Raw genomic sequence first — 17,898 nt, forward strand, 5'->3', positions numbered from 1 at the left:
GATTCTGGAGATTTAATTCTGACATCGGAGACTGATAAAAGCGTCCAGTTAGAACAATGAACTGCACTTTATTGGTATTTATTCGGTGTAGCTGGTAACTAATGTTAGGTCACCTGTGCGAGCAGGTAGAGGTCCCCAAGAATATGCGTTGACTGTCGGTTTGAGAAAGAGGAATTGACTCAAAACTATCACACACGCTTACATAGAGGGGCAGGATGGCAAAAGAAACGCGAGGTAAGTTCATTCATCTTCTCGTGCGAATGCCTCCGCGACGCGGATGGGAAATTAGCCTTCTGTTGAAATGCTTGTCATCTCAGACGGTCATCGATGAGCCAGCACGCGCTCTTCGACTCACTGACACAGCTGGACATTTATGAGATTTCAGTGAATAACAGCCAAAATTAAGTGTTCAGGCATTGTTACACATGTGATTTATTTGTCAATATGATTTAGGATATTTGTAATTAAAGCTAAATGTATTCAGGTTATTGACTGTTTATAATGAAATGAATTAGTTTATGACTAATGCTTTCATCACATTATTATTATGCTATTTTTCACATTATTTTGATACGTGTGCATGTTTCCGGCGAATCTGCTCACGCCCACTGTCTAGCTATCATTTGGAGACATAAGCTACCAAATGAAGCTTCTCAAAAGTTTATGAGTAGGCTATCCCTTGAAATGTTCATTTATCATGGGTGTGATGTGGTTATGGCTCTGTCTCGAGTGAGGAGTGAAATATCATGTTTTTCCTTTTTTTTTAATCTGTCATGGTCCACACTGACACTGTCACTGAGTATTTACAGCTTTAATATAATTTACAGGATATCATAAATTGCTTTTTTTATTTATTTTTTATATAAAAAGAATATGTATGCACTGTAAATAAATAACAACAATTTAACTGGAAAACTAATATAAAAATGATACAGTGAAAACTGCAAGTTTATGAACATGTTATTATATTAACAGAAAAATAGATTTAATATTATTTTAAAACAGTGTAGAAATTGAGGTTTATGGATATATGTTATGGAAATATTACGAATTACCACATCATTTACAGACAGTGACAAATTATATTCAAAACAACAAACATGTAGTTTTACATAAACTTAAAAAAAAAACAGTAAAAAATTATCTGATAATATTTTATTTAAATTTTTTTCTCCTTATTGCATTATTTTTGCATTATCTTTGTGTGCAAGATTATGTGCCATTTTTTAGTGCACCAACTGTATTATTCTGGTAGTCATCAGTACATTTTAAGATACAAAGCAGATTTTAATAGTCTGATTGTATTAATATTTTCTTTGGTTATCTGCCTGTGTTTTTGTTTACTGTAACATTAATAGAATCTTTTTACAATGTGCAAATACTTATTTGTGGACATTTTCACATTCTTCCACAACAAAAGTTTCCCAATAGTGAGGCATGTGCGTGTTTTTAAAGACCATGTGTCACATGGACAATGCTTTTTCATGCAGTTTTTCATTTTATACTTTTACCCATTCAATGACATAAATACAACGCTGTTCATGGTTACCATGAAAATGTGTTCATTAAATTCTTCCACAGTACAGTATAGATGGTATTAAACCCAAATTTGTGTGGCCATAATTTCACGAAGAAAAGTGTGTGGCCCCATACACGCCATATTTTTTAATCCATCTGATACACAAATGAGAAATGAGGAAATCTCGATGTATTTAGGGACAATTATTGCTAATGACATTCTGAGGTCATGTAATGTTGCTTGATTTGATTGACAGCAGAGTGCAAAGCAAATGAAATTTCAATCCAGTTTCCCTCAGCTAACTATGCGATACTTTGTCTCAAGATGTGTGTTTCAAGTACATCAAACAGCCATCGCTGTCTCATCTGATGTGTTTCAATAGCCTCAATTAACCCGTGTCTCTGTCTTATTGAGCCTCACTCAGTACATGTCTGATCAGACATACAGTAATTACAAACACAAAGGCACTGTTGTGCCCTGTGAGTGATGCTCTTGTTTCTCTGGTTATGGTTGCACTGGCTCAGCCACAGACACTGGATTGGACAGCTGTGCGGTCTGATGTTTTTGTTCTGTTTTGTAAGAGAAGCATTGACATAAATCCTTGATGCTGTAAAACAAAAGCAATCTGAATATGGATAATCATTATCATATGGTTAATTAATAGGAGATTCTTGCCCTTTTCCAGAATGGGTGTCACCTTTCTGAAAGCAAAACACAGTTTATTTTCATGCAAAGTTTACTTTACATCTATTCTTGATGTTCAGGTGTTAAACCAACTTGTCCGTCTTTTTTCCTTACTCTCTCTTCACTATCCACACAGTTAAACCACATCACATGAGTTTACAGAGAAATGGTTTATGTATATTTTAGTTGTAATTGTTGGTAAAATTGCATGTAATTGCTTTAAATGACTGTGAGATGGAAAGATAAATGGAGAAAGAATCAATGGGGAAAATCTGGCATTACAATGACACTGTAACCTTAGTTCTTAGGATTCTGTCAAAGAATGTTATGTTATGGCTGACAACCAATAAATGTCCAATATTACAATTCTATGCTATTTTCTCTTAATATATTAAAAAATAAATCAAACAAACCTAAATAAATAGTTCAAATGACTCATTTTAAGTGCTTCAAGTGAATTTAGGCATCACAACATTATAATGTACAGTATGACAAATGGATAATAGTTTGAGATTTGCTTATTAAATATTTACTATTTAAAAATAACCTTATGTGTTAGATGACGGTAATTGTAATCTAATGGAAAAATAGGGGAAATAAGCATGCGCAATTTAAAAAATCTCTTCTGACATCTAATATGGTTCTGAGACAGTATAATAAAAATACATTGTATTTCCTCACTTCTTTTATATAAAATATTAACAATATAATGATATTTACTAATGTGCAACGTCTCCGCCAAAATACCATTGTTGTTGCTACAGTAATAATGGCATTTTATGGATTATAGTAATGTCGACACTTTTTCAATTTTTTTTGCTAGTCCTTAAGCATTAGTTTTTCCACACCAGTGAATGTCAAGTTTAATATGAAATCAACCACCTTAAGCAAAGAGTCATTTGGGGTTCCAATGTAAGCTCACAACACATTTCACATAGCTCTGTTCAAATTGGACTGGGTCATGCGGTCGAAAGCGGCCTGCCCTGCGCTGTTCAGCGGGGTCTGCAAGTAAATTAGTCATGCTGTTTTTTCCGCCTCTGGAGTCTATGGCTTTTGTCGTTTTCCATGTGCAAAAGAAAATGGCAGCACATCATGTAAAATTAAAAATTTTCAATTTCACAGTTGCACAGACAGGGAAAATGGTCGTACCAATGTAATCAAAGTCTGGTGATTTCTTTCAGGTGTTTAAATAACAGAAACATTTCTGTCCGTTAAATTCATAACCTTAACAACTCCACAAAAGTATAAAAAAGCAACAGATGTACATTCACATTTAAACAAATTTCACAATGAAAGCACCATAAATGTTACAAATATTTTGAAATTAGGCTTAGACAGTAGCTTTGTGTGAGAAACAAGAGCAAAATGTAATGCTGTGCTCACGACATGTCGTAATTACTGTTATTTCGAGGTTCATTCTCATGTGTTACGCATCATGTTTGAGCTTCAGCAGGAACCAATGAGGTTCATTCTCGTGTTACGCATCATGTTTGAGCTTCAGCAGGAACCAATGAGGTTCATTCTCATGTGTTACGCATCATGTTTGAGCTTTAGCAAGAACCAATGAGGTTCATTCTTGTGTTACGCAGCACGTTTGAGCTTCAGCAGGAACCAATGAGGTTCATTCTCGTGTTACGCATCATGTTTGAGCTTCAGCAGGAACCAATGAGGTTCATTCTCGTGTTACGCATCATGTTTGAGCTTCAGCAGGAACCAATGAGGTTCATTCTCATGTGTTATGCAGCACGTTTGAGCTTTAGCAAGAACCAATGAGGTTCATTCTTGTGTTACGCAGCACGTTTGAGCTTCAGCAGGAACCAATGAGGTTCATTCTCGTGTTACGCATCATGTTTGAGCTTCAGCTGGAACCAATGAGGTTCATTCTCATGTGTTATGCAGCACGTTTGAGCTTTAGCAAGAACCAATGAGGTTCATTCTTGTGTTACGCAGCACGTTTGAGCTTCAGCAGGAACCAATGAGGTTCATTCTCGTGTTACGCAGCACGTTTGAGCTTCAGCAGGAACCAATGAGGTTCATTCTCGTGTTACGCATCATGTTTGAGCTTCAGCAGGAACCAATGAGGTTCATTCTCATGTGTTATGCAGCACGTTTGAGCTTTAGCAAGAACCAATGAGGTTCATTCTTGTGTTACGCAGCACGTTTGAGCTTCAGCAGGAACCAATGAGGTTCATTCTCGTGTTACGCAGCACGTTTGAGCTTCAGCAGGGACCAATGAGGTTCATTCTCGTGTTACGCATCATGTTTGAGCTTCAGCAGGAACCAATGAGGTTCATTCTCATGTGTTATGCAGCACGTTTGAGCTTTAGCAAGAACCAATGTGGTTCATTCTTGTGTTACGCAGCACGTTTGAGCTTCAGCAGGAACCAATGAGGTTCATTCTCGTGTTACGCATCATGTTTGAGCTTCAGCAGGAACCAATGAGGTTCATTCTCGTGTTACGTAGCATGTTTGAGCTTCTGCAAGAACTGATGAGGTTTGTTCTTGTGCGTCAAGCAGGTTCGGTTGAGCTTCTGTTAATGTTCGCTGATCAAAGTTTAAATGTGAATAAAAGCCTAAATTAAATCTGTTCATCAAATAAAGCAATCGAGTCTGTTCAGAAAATTTGGACTAAACTGCTCAATTCATATGGATTTTTTTTTTTTTTTTAAGCATTAAATTGGTAGTTGCGCAGCTGTCAATGGAGTGATAGAAAGCTCTCAGATTTCTTCAAAAAGATCTTCATGTGTGTTCTGAAGATGAATGAAAGTCTTACGGGTTTGGAACGACATGAGGGTGAGTAATTAATGACAGAATTTTCATTTTTGGGTGAACTAACCCTTTAACTCACAAAATTCTGTACACCGCATGGGCTGTTAAAGGTCTATTTTTTTGTAGGATTACATTTCTTGGTTCTCATTTTAAGCCTTAGGGCATCAGTTTATGAGAATCCCTCAGTGGCAGCTGGTTTCTCAGAGCACCAGCAGGGCTGAGTGTTACTGATATAGCCTAGTGATATAGATTTAGTCACCCCTGTCCACTGCAGGTTCCAGACAAGCAGCACATCCAGACTTCTATCTGTCTGATCAGAGACTAATCCTTTGTGTCAGAACTGCATGTGGCAGACAGCAGGTAAATATAAAAGCAAGGACACATCTGCCGAAAAAAAGAAGAAGCTAAAGACAGGGGCGGAGAAAAACAGAAAGCTTGAAACAAAGTGCAAGAAATAAAGTGACAGGTATAGTCCAAGACAGAGAGGTCAAACACAGTAGAGATAGAGATATAAACATTATAGAGATTAAACTGTATAGACATTATACAGATAGAGATTCTTCAAATTCATCCAGACTACTGCCAGTATACCCCCTGTAAGTATTCTGCCAGACTACATCTCTCTATTATATTACTTAATGCCAAATAGCTCAGTTTCTGCCTGTTGCTGGTGTATTGTATATTTTTAATGTTTTAAGGGTATGTCCCTTAAATACAAATTTCAGTTTGCAGTGTTGATTCAATGTCAAAATCTGCCCTTGTCCTGTGGTTTATAGTTATAGTCAAAATAGTTAAAAAATGCTAACAGCAGAGGAGAGCTGTTCTCTGGATTTGTAGTGCAAATTCTGCCATTGGCTCTGTATGATGCATTTTAATAAGGAGAAGATGTTTAGTGAAATTAATTCAGCTTTAGAGCTTTAGCCCAGTGGGAGATAGACTTCCATCTTGTAGCCAACATAAGGTAAAAAACAAGTAATGTATGAATTAAAGAAAAAAATAATGAACTATTACTTCAGTCAAAGTTCTATTGTAGACAGGTTTTCAATTTAAAAAAAAAAGAATTCCGTCGTGGTTAAAAGCTGTGAGAGAAATAAAAGTATTGACCATCAAGGAAAATAGTAAAAGGGCTCAACAACAAGCCTTGAGGAACTCCTGTAGGGACAACAAAAGATGCTTGAAATTCGCAATCAAAGCTTGAGAAAGAAGAAACTTGCCAGGAGTACATGGAATAAACATAATTTGAAGTGCCTGTTATTTGGAAGGAACAGGTGTTAGAACTTGAATAAACACTCTTGGAATCCAATGACTGAATGAAAACTGCCTTTAAGATGAATCATGACAAGCTCGTGACAACCTGATGAAAGTTGTTGATTGTAAGTTTTGGTAATAAAATGATCAGATTTCTTTTTGACGTTACAGCTGTGACAGTTTAGCAGTGTAGAAATATCTACAACAGTTAGTTCAAAAACATTCAAATCAGCCTTCCAAGAGTAATGTTATAACAGTCCAACTTAGATTATTTTTTACTTTTTGCACATTTTTCACACAAAAAATTTAAGACAAATGTGATGTTTATATAAAGTCATTTTTGCTTAGTAGTATGATTCAATTGGATGATCGAAGGTCAGCAGCAAAGACATTGGTTAATAAAGTGAGATTAAAAACAAGGCATAGTTTTGTTATTTAAAATATATTTAATAATTGCAGGTTTTCATAATATTCTTCTGAGTTTACATTTACTGAATACTGAATCTGTTCTTGTGCAAGAGGGATGAGTAAATGCATGCTCTCAACATGCGGAAAGGAGAGGTGTCAGTCAATAAATAGGAAAACAAAGATTGCGTTACTTATTTGAAAAAGCAACTCAGATATTTTGTTGTAAATTTAAAAGTAATGAATTATTTTATAGTTACTTGAAAAAAGTAATCTGATTGTGTAACTTGCATTACTTGTAATGCATTACCCCTAACACGATAACGATATGCGATATAAGACGATATAAGTTTTCCCTTTAAGTTTTCCGCGTACAAACGACACCATTGTCAAAATGATGACTGTTCTTAAGATCCGCGAAAACGACTGCTGCCAGGCCAACACTATAGATTGAAAACGTAATATGCATGTGCATGACATCATAGTTTTCAGAGATTTGCGTTTTTGTTTGTTTACACAGAGACCGTTTTCAAAAATTTGCACTTTGAAGTTTTTTAGTTGAGAATGGTGTTGTGTAAACAGCCCCTTAGACAAATTGTCAGTCTGTGCATTAGTGGTAGGTATTTGTCAGTGACAGTTACATGGTTGCACCAGTAGGTGGCGACAAGTGGCGGTGTTTAAGAGTGAGTCATTTGAAATGAGTCAAATTAAAAATGATGATTCATTCAGGAACTAAATGGTCTTTATTAATGAGTCATTGAACTATGTACTCAACTGATTTGTTCAAAAGCACTCAATAATTCACAGGAACAAAACAACACCTGATGTGTGTTGCAACACTTAAACTTTGGCTTTGTTTGGAACTACTTGTGTTGGTGGGGCAAAAATAGACAAAGTAACTGGAAATGTTACGTCTAAAATGTAAGTATTTTTTTATTATTGAAATGCATAATAAAAGCAATACTATCACACGTTACCTTGTTACTCCGGTAACTTCTTAGACTCAGCTTGAATTGGGCATAACGCTTCTGTTGTAAAGCACAATCTTTTTAATTTAATATTATGATGTGGCTGATGCCTTTATTATCAAGTGCTAATGTTGGCACATAATTTAATAAACCTTTATTCTATCACTAAGACAATCATCACCTCAACTGGGAAAAAGTAGGAACAAAAAACATTCAGTAAATGTGTCTCTTAATAATACCAGAGAAATTAAAAAATGTTTGGTAATTAAAACAGGCAGGATGAGTGGTTATTTATAAATGAGTTTAACACTCATTTACGTAACACCAAGACAGAGAGTAAAACATGTAAGCTTACAGCATGTTTTACAAAATGAGCTGTTGTTTTCTGTCACATTGCCTTTTTCTGACTAGTATTTTTGTAGTAGTTTTGCTCTTGTTTTTCTCCAGAAGTATTGGACTGAGGCCGAGTGTAGATTGTGCTACACGGTCAAAGGGGATCTGATAATGTTATCCTCTAGGATCTAAAAGCCCTCTGCTGCAGGCGCTCCTGAGAGTCCTTGAGAATTTTTTTTATCTGGGCAGTTAAAGGACTGGAAAGAAAGCGTAACAGCACTAGAGAGGTCAGATAAAAATGAAGGTTCAAATATCGCCATCACTGGACTCAGAGTCAAAGGAAGTGTTAATGTATTGAATATTTGTAAGGCTGGAAATTTCATGAGGTGCAGAGGTCATGCTCACCCATTACAAGCCTCATTTGAAAAGTAGCAAGATACCCTCACCAGGTGTGAAACCATCTGCTTATCTGAACACAGGTATCCATCTAGAGCTGATCCATTAGCGGGCTTAATGATATGAAAAAAAAAGTGGCTTCTACAAAATAAACAGACCAAATTGACTTTCAAATAAAAATGTATTGCCCGCTTCAGGTTGGTGGAGAGTTCCTGCCTCAAGTGGAGGAGTTCTTGTATCTTGGGGTCTTGTTCATGAGTGAGGGAAGGATGGAACGGGAGATTGACAGACGGATCGGTGCAGCTTCTGCAGTAATGCAGTCGATGTACCGGTCTGTCGTGGTGAAGAAGGAGCTGAGCTGCAAGGCGAAGCTCTCGATTTACCAGTCAATCTATGTTCCTACTCTCACCTATGGTCATGAGCTGTCAAGATCCCGGATACAGGCGGCCAAAATGAACTTTCTCCGCAGGGTGGCCGGGCGATCCCTTAGAGATAGGGTGAGGAGCTCGGTCACTCGGGAGGAGCTCAGAGTAGAGCCACTGCTCCTCCACATCGAGAGGTGGTTCGGGCATCTGTTCCGGATGCCTCCTGGACGCCTTCCCGGGGAGGTGTTTCCAGGCGCGTTCCACCAGTAGGAGAACCCAGGGAAGACCTAGGACACGCTGGAGGGATTATATCTCCCGGCTGGCCTGGGAACGCCTCGGTATCCCCCCGGAAGAGCTGGAGGAAGTGTCTAGGGAGAGGGAAGTCTGGGCATCTCTGCTTAGACTCCTGCCCCCGCGACCCGGCCCCGGATAAGCGGAAGAAGATGATGATGAAATTAAATTTGATCTTATCTGTTTAATTATGTATACATTTATGCTCACTGTTTCGATTAATTCCCTTAGAGCTACCCTAAAGTCCATAACAACAATACACACAAAACAAAAACTTCTTGTAGCTATTATGGTGTCACGGTTGGTGGCTGTAATGAAACACGATGAAGATACTGAAATAGGTATTTAATACAAGAATCTAAATATTAAACCAGAGAATAACATGGAGGAAACACAACAATTAACACACTGACTTAAAACAATGCAAGACAAGGAACTAACTGAACTAACTAAAATAAATCTGTAACCATAGAAACAAAAAGGCGTGAAACTGAGGGAACATAATTAACAAACTAGAAAAAATGACAAACTGGAACATGACAAGGAAACTAAATCAAACAGAAATACAAACACTTGATCCAGTAATACTAACACTTTCTCTTCTATTATATTAAAAAATGTAAAAAAATATATTCAAAATATATTAAAAAGTTAACATGTTAACATGTACTGTGTTAAACTGAGAAGGGTCATAGCACTTGCATATTGTTGTCCTACTGTTAGTTTAGCTGATTCTATTGTTCTCATTTGTAAGTCGCTTTGGATAAAAGCGTCTGCTAAATGAATAAATGTAAATGTAAATAATAAACACGACAAAAACAAACTCAAAACGTGACAAGCAGTGCCTTATTCGTATATTTAGGGGTTATGTAACACAATTTGTTCTGGCGTCATATTTTAGCCTACATGCTGAAAATAATTACCACATAATATATTCTGATAAATCATAGATGACATGTTTGTACTAAAAAATGTAGTGAGGCATATTTTAGATGCATCGCATGGAATTGCATAATAAACCTTTCATATGTGATATTTATTCAACAGACAAAATTAACCTATTTTCATATATAAATGACAGTTAGCTCATAATCACACAGAATGTATTCCAATCCTATTAAGTCCCTGCCTCCAGAAATCTCAAAAACAATGTTATTATTTTAGATTTTTCTGATATATGCAGTTATCAGCTTTGTGGCAACACACTCTTTCATCATTTCTTGTTGCTTAATAAAAAAAATAAGGCATTTTGTGAAAAGAGAAGGGGTGCTTCTCAATTCTTATTTGTGCATCCTCGTTTCCTTTCCTCGCTTCCTTTGAGGACGGAGGAATCGAATGAAAGCTTTTTTATACATTGGAATACTTGATCACTTGAGCGTTCACTTCACAGCGTCATCAGCAGCGCTCATAACTCCTCAGGAAGCCTCCTCGATCCTCGCCTCCTCGCAGTGCAGTTAGAGAATTGAGATGTCCTTCAAGATGGCTGAGTTCGATCGATTTCCGGGTCATAGGATGGAGGACGGAGGAGCGAGGAAACGAGGAGGGATATTGAGAAGCACCCAAGGTTTAGGGATGATTTATGATGCCTCCTCCCCACGGTTCTCCGAGTGCTGTTTTTTTATGAAGAGATGGACTTTTCATTTTACACTTGTTGGGACCAGTTGTTTGCCCCTCTCGCTAACACTATCAACCTTAATTCTGCTTGAGTTGCCATGACAGCTGGTTGTCAACACTGTCTTTCTGTCAGTTTTAAATAGATGGTCAAATTCAGGGACATTATGCACATATTTTGTTAGGGGGGCAATAGTGCCGTTCCTGGCTCATGGGCAAGTAAAGAATAAGCCAAAATACATGCCAAATATAAAAAAAAACTCAACATACCTATATGTTAAAAATTATAAGAAAATGGAATCGACAAATATAATATATTAATTATTGCATTCAGGTCTTTGTTTAGAGTGTGAGAGGACAGGGTTTTAGTCTTTATATGGAAAAATTCCCTTTGTGTTCCATGACATAAAAGCATTCATCATTTACATTCATCAAAGATTCCTTAAAAATGTGTCAGGGTATCCATAAAATTTTTTTAATAATATCAATTGATTGATAAGAAATGATTGTTTAAAATAATTTCTGAAGGATCATGTGACACTGCATGCTCTGCAGAAAAGAAATCATTTTCTTGTCTTCTCTGTAGAAAAAAAATATTATTTTCCTCAAAATCAGAGAAAAGTGGTAGAGAGTTGGTATGTAAATTATGGTTTTGAATTGTGAATTCATAATGTTCCTATCTGCTTTGATTGCACAAGCTCAGATGTATTCCATTCATTTTTTGAATTCCATTTGTTTTCAGACAAAGCTGGTGAAATAACTACTGATTCTAAAGATCAATTTAGCAATCACCTTTTTATCCTGCCCTGGAATGTAATCCAAATTAATTCACGTTTGATCGTTTAGCAGAGGAAATGCATTCCTAACATTTTCTTTCCTCAGCTTAGTCTTTAAAATGAGCTGTGTTCGAAGGCAAGGTTGATTGGACGGTCGGATAACATTTTGGTTTTCAGCTCTTGTCTGTGCCAGGGAAGTTTTCAAGGCAACTGCAAGTATCTCAAAGAACCATTAGATGAATCACAGGTGTGTCCGAGACAGAGGGGAGTGAGAGATACTTAGCAAAAAGCACATCATTTATCATTAAAGTGTGTAATTAATTTTGATGTCATCCAATCCTAGATTAAAATTCAGACATAACCATAAAACATTTCTAGATGAAATTGCCTGAAAAGGGTAAACACTTCATTGAGAGATCAGTTATCAAAGCTTTGCATTTCCATAAACTATTAATATTCTACTAACATTGACAGTTGTTGTGATGCTAAGAGTCGCTGTTCTTTTAGTTGCTCTATTCTGCATGATTCTGCTGCCGCGACCAAAGAATGAAGGACATTATGCAATATAACCATCAATACCTATTAAAGTAAACCTATTCAAAGCCCTGTTTGCAGCTCTGTGAAGTGATCTGTCGGTACACAGCTTTGAAGACGTGTCTTTTATCCTCTGTTTTGGCCAAAATTCTTTGAGGAACTGCAGTTCTTTACTTTAGAAGCCCAGTCTCTGTTGTACTTTTAGACCCAGCGTATGCAAAATACGTTATTGCTGCAAGCACTGAAATTCCCAGACTTATTAAAATCCAGGCTTTTGTTTATGTTTGCATCTATTCCTGGGTATATTTCCGAGAAACAAACCAGAAGATGAATAGCTTCATTATAACCCCACAGGGGAAGGCGAATGAGTGTTTGTATATGAGAAAGGGCTTAGAGACATCAGACTGTACACTGTAATACCTTTTTTAATAAGACGAGAGGAAGGTAATAGATAATAGTGTCTCAGCAGTAAAAGCTCCAATTAAAACTGTGCTGCTTGTATACCATAAAAAAATACTAATTAAATCTTTGAATAAAAAAAAACAAAAACATGCAATTAGCTGATTGCTTGACATTGGTAAGATCATGCAAATAATTGCTCCTCAAGTTAGAGAGCTAAAACTGAACATTCACTGATTATGTAAACTACAGCGATAAAGAGTGAATTCCGCGCTTGTAGTTGTGTATCCTGTATGATCTCAAAACCCTACAATGTACACAACATTGAAAGGACTGAAATATTTTTTAAACTCAAAGACAAGTTGCATAATCATAAATTAGCAGCAGTATTGTTTCAGGTGTCACGGTTATGGACTCTAATTTTGATGTTCGGTTTTGTTTCCCTTAGTTCCTGTTTCCTGGATCTGTTTAGTTTCGGTTTGCTTGGTTTCTGATTATGTCCCTGTTTGTTTTTATGGTTACTTATAATTATCAGCTGTGTCTTATTTAGTTTATTGTTATCTCCTTTGTATTTAAGTCCTAAGTTTGGTTCTGTTCCTCATCCGGTATGTCTTGTGTTGATTTATACATATAAGCTCTTACGCTGCTTTTGTTTTCTCTTGCGATTCCTGGTTTCATTTGATTAAAGGACTATAGCTAATCCTTTCTGCTCATCCTTGCTGAGTACATAACATCAGGTGGGAGCACAGAAAATGACTCCTCATCAGACGGGATGAAGGCCCCTTCGGAAATCTACCACTTTAATGAATGTACCTCAGTGAGCCTCTCATTAATGTCTAATAATCTTCATCAAGCCACCTCTGGAGCAAATGGCCTGTAGGAAGGGTATAATGTTTCTAAAAGACAGAAAGGCAGTCTAGACTTATTCAACTGCGATCAACATCTACATCCTGATAGTCTAATTTCCAAAATGTTAGATAATTGCTTAGGTAATTATCATAAATGCAATTGCTGTGGTAAGAATGTTTCAAGAATATAAATGTAGTCTCTAATATTTATTATATTATTCTAGTGCCACAAACTACCATTTCAGCACACTCTCATGGCAATTAATAACTATTATGTTTTGCCAAATTTGGTGGCAAATTCGTATGAGTTCTTACATTATCTTTCATACATTTTCGTATGATCTGCTTATGCCCCACTTAGGGTTGGACCTTTGTGTTATTTTTTCTATAAATTGTATGAATTCATATGAAATCGCCAACTTGTAAAAAAAGTTACGTTTTCTCATGACATTGGGTTGACCGCTCCAACAATACTTTTAGGGCTGAAAATAAGGTCATATGTTCAATAAAATAAGAACACTAACATTATTTTTCTTCTCTCATTAGATGCTTTCTTAACAAAAACATTGTAAAATGACTAAACTAAATCTAAGTGTTACAGTAGTGAATCACTTAGATAGATCACTTAGAAATTGTAGTTCATTACTGATTCCAAGTTACATGACACAAATTGTTGTTAGTAACATAATTCATTACATTATACTTTTTAGGGAATACTTTTTTGATTACTTTTAGATTACTTTTGACCTAACTTGTTTATCACATTGATTGGCAGTAAGTAACCCAATGCATTAAACGTGATCAAGAGGTTGGGTTACAGTATCTCAGAAACGGTTAATCTCCCAGCCAGGATAAGTTTAGAGAAAAAAACAGAAAAAAAGTTTAGTGAGCAGCAGTTCTCTGGACGTAAATGGCCAAATTAATGAGAGAGGTCAGAGGAAAATGACCAGACTTGTTCAAGCAGACAGGAAGGCGACAGTAACTGACATAAACACGCACCACAATAGCGCTATGAATATGAAAACCTCTAAATGCAGAACATGTCAAACCTTGAATCGGATGGGCTACAACAGGAAAAGGTCACACTGGGTTCAACTTCTGTCAGCTAAGAACAGGGAAATTGAGGCTATATGGACACAGGCTTACCAAAATGTTGGAAAATGTTCATCACTGAAATGCCTGTTATAAAGTACAGGTAATCTCATGATGGTTCTACTAACATGATGATTTCCTTGTGAGGGACCCCCTTCCACAACATAAAGGAACATATGTATTTTCATGTATAAAGACCCTTTTATAATTATAATTTTTGTTTTAAAGTTTAAACGTGTAAAATATCAGGAAAATATTTACTTTTTATTATGTTGGCACTACATCTTATCTGTCAATAGAATAAAATTATTTGTGATTTATTTTCGACTAGTAAAATGGTAATAGTTTCAATTTTTTTATTTTAGTTTTATGATTTAGTGTATTTCTATTCTGTTTTATTTATTTATTTAACTTTTTTTCTGTGACCTTTTCTGCTGATCCCCTAGTTTGTCCCTCAGGGTTCCCCATATCACAGCTTGAAAACCCCTGATCTGGCCAACCAGAACCAGCCTACTGGACCAGTGTGCATTGGAGTCCTGATATGAAGTGTCATACAAGATAATTCCCTGAAGATAAAAACGGGGCATAGTGGAACCAGTTGGATGTGCTTGAGGGGATTTATGACAGATGCTATAAGGCTGACGAGGATATAGCCACTGTCATCTTGATGTTATTGTTGTTTTCTTTGTTTTGCTGAGCTTGATGCAGCAGGATCAGACTGCTGTCGTATAATGTGTTCTACAGAGGAGAGATGGTCATCTAGGATGAAAACTAGTGCTTAATTGGGCTGAAGGCAACATCTTTGTGACCTTCAACCAAGAGGAGAGATTTGGCTCGGGAAGTCTTTACTTGGAGGAAGAAAAGCTTAGTCAGTCACCATTAAACTTCAAGTGATAAGTTGACATTATTGGATCAGACACAAAAAAGTACCTGACCCATTCGATGTGATGCTATTCGGCACACTTCAGTAGTTAAGGCAGCATAATTTGATGCGTAGAACATTACAAAAGATTACTTTGTCATCACAAGACCACTAAAGATGAGATATTTATTATAAATCCATATAAAAGTCAGTCTTGAAAATGCCTTGTGCTCAGCCGATTGTGTGCTTGACAAGCACACTTAGTGGCATGTCTGACAGGAGCAGTGCGTTCTTCTGAAGGACTTCAGACTTAAATACAAACTAACTTGACAAAAAAATTCTTCCAAACAAGTGCAATAAAAGATGCAATTAACCCTTGCTGTGTACAAACTTGATTATCTAAATTTTCGAAAGTGAATATAAGCCACACAGAGTACATTGAACACATAATCCTTCGAAGACTTTTATTATGGAAAAGTGTTGTCAAAAAATTGGTGTCAAAATTTTATAGAAATGGGCGAGACATTGCTTGTGTTTTTCACAAGATTATTGATAATTACTACATTGTTTTGAGTATTTTGTCTGTCTGAATTTCATTACGTGGGTCAATGTACAAGGACTAGGGCCAATTTTTTCCTGTCTGATTATTGAATTCAATTATTTATGTTTATTTATTTCTAATTATTATTTATAAGAATATTAATAGACTGAAATTATTAAGTCTGATGGGATATCTCCACTAGATTATGATAAAGAAAAACATTACAGAAAATGTCTAAGAAAAGAGTAGGTTAAAGGGGCACGTAGTTGCAAACATTTCTTCCACATTTCAAAAGATATAGGGCCCTATCATACACCCGGCGCAATGCGGCAACAGGCAGACGGTCTGCGCAAGTCGACTTACGCCAAAAGAGTAACACTTGACGATGTATGACGTAGGATGTAGGAGTAGCGTAAGCTTTGACGCCTCTCGCGGTTCAAACAAACAGGGCTGGGCAACAAACTCAAGCTCCTCTGACATTTCTCTATAAATTTCTCGCTTTAGACTTCTAGTTCGTGAGTGGTGTTTTGTTTTGCTCTATCCTGCGCTTCCGCGTTCGTCAATGCGTCATGTCAAAGGTTACTCTTGCGGCGTAAATCGATGCGTACGGAAGCTAGTTATTTTAGTCGATAAAATTTTTGATATGGATATTTTTCTTACACGAATGCAACGTTTCGCTTCAGAAGGCCTTAATTAACCGACCCCCACCCCCCCACCCCAGGGCCGCGTGGAGCAAAACAGAAACGGCCATTCACTGCCATTATAAAGCTTGGAAGAGCTAGGACATTTTTTTATGTAACACCGATTGTATTCGTCTGAAAGAAGAATGTCATATACACCTAGGATGGCTTGAGGGTGAATAAATCATGGGATAATTTTAATTTTTAGGTGAACTATCCCTTTAATGGGACACGTATATAGTTGTGCAGTGCTTGGTGAAGAGTTTGAGTTTGTACTCATCGCACACCATTTCAATCGAGGACAGCAGTGAAGTTCTAAATGGTTGGTTGTGTCAGGCCTGAATGAGAATGAGCTACAGATGGCCACTTTGTTTTCAAAGTGGGTCATGAAATACTCAGTGGTAAGTGTAGATGGTGGAGAAGAACAGAGATGGAATGAAAGGGCATAAAACAGTTTGCACAGATTGAAGATGTTGAATGTGTAATGGGAGCCCGATGTCTTCAATTGTCAGGGAAAAAAAAAAATCACAGCACAGGATGTAGCACTTTAGGCGAATAGTTTTTTTCACCCATGTAGTTTTGTTCTGTCACAATAGAGGATGTCAGAAAGCCAAAGGCTGGTAAAAATGTGACAGGATGGCTTTGAGACTACAGGGCAGAGGTCCACATCAAGTGCTGATGAAAGGGTGGAATTCTGAGTGGACTGGTCAATATTTGAAGAGATAGAAAGACTGGATGGAGGAAAGCGAGACCATTTACTCAGCCTAATGTCACTCCAAACCTGTATGACATTATATTTTCTGCGGAACAAAAGAGTGGGTCTGCCCTATCTGAATTAGCCCCTAGGGCTGTCCATATTGGGGCTAATTCAACACGTTCTCTCTCCCAACACGTCACACATATGGCCGGACTTACCATTAGACTTGATGGGCTTCAGCTTCAGACTTGACCGTTTTTACCAGTTTACGTTTGTTTGATTTGTTCAGCTATGCCAGTCAGAAATTATTAGTCGCATTTCCACTGTCTGGCCTAGTGCGAGCGAGGTCAATAAACTGCAAATTTAAAATACTGTTCAAAAGATACACCTGAACCAGTGGTGTGCGGTGGTGTTTTAAAATGAGGGGGAAAAGTCCTCACATTTTTTTTACATATATATTCTGTCCCTGTTACACTTAAGTTTCCTGGTTAAATAAACATAAACAAAAAAGAGAGACCAAATACAATTCTATTTTGTAATTTTACTCTACCTATGTAAAAGCAAGTATAAATTTAATCAAGTTGGTATTTTTACGCATTTTTACATTTATTCCAGAATAATAAAGGGAATATAATAGTTAATAATTATAATAATTAAGGCAGAGACAATTTAAACAATATGATTTGTGAACTAATGCTCATCTTTTCTTTTTAAAGGGTTAGTTCACCCAAAAATTAAAATTCTGTCAGTAATTACTCACCCTCATGTTGTTACAACCCCGCAAGTCTTTTGTTCATCTTCAGAACACAAATTAAGATATTTTTGATGAAATCTGAGAGCTGTCTCACTCCTTCATAGGCTGCAAGGTAATTTCATCTGC

The 17,898-nt window shown here is 36.7% G+C and overlaps 1 protein-coding gene across 4 annotated transcripts in view; it reads left to right on the forward strand.

The window, feature by feature from the left end:
- Positions 1 to 17,898, forward strand: part of plrdgb (PITP-less RdgB-like protein) — a 98,511-nt gene continuing 80,613 nt past the window's right edge. For 3 of the 4 annotated variants that reach the window (XR_014609263.1, XM_084137145.1, XM_084137147.1), the window contains exon 1: positions 50 to 234. Coding sequence is in view for 3 of the 4 variants with exons in the window: in XM_084137145.1 (XP_083993271.1) it covers positions 216 to 234 (19 nt within the window). In the remaining variant the exon portion in view is untranslated. Of the gene's footprint in view, positions 235 to 17,898 lie in introns of all 4 variants that reach the window. The other variant, XM_084137146.1, reaches the window with a different exon arrangement.

Source organism: Abramis brama (genome assembly GCF_963993115.1).
Source record: "Abramis brama genome assembly, chromosome: 15".
Lineage (NCBI taxonomy): Eukaryota > Metazoa > Chordata > Actinopteri > Cypriniformes > Leuciscidae > Abramis > Abramis brama.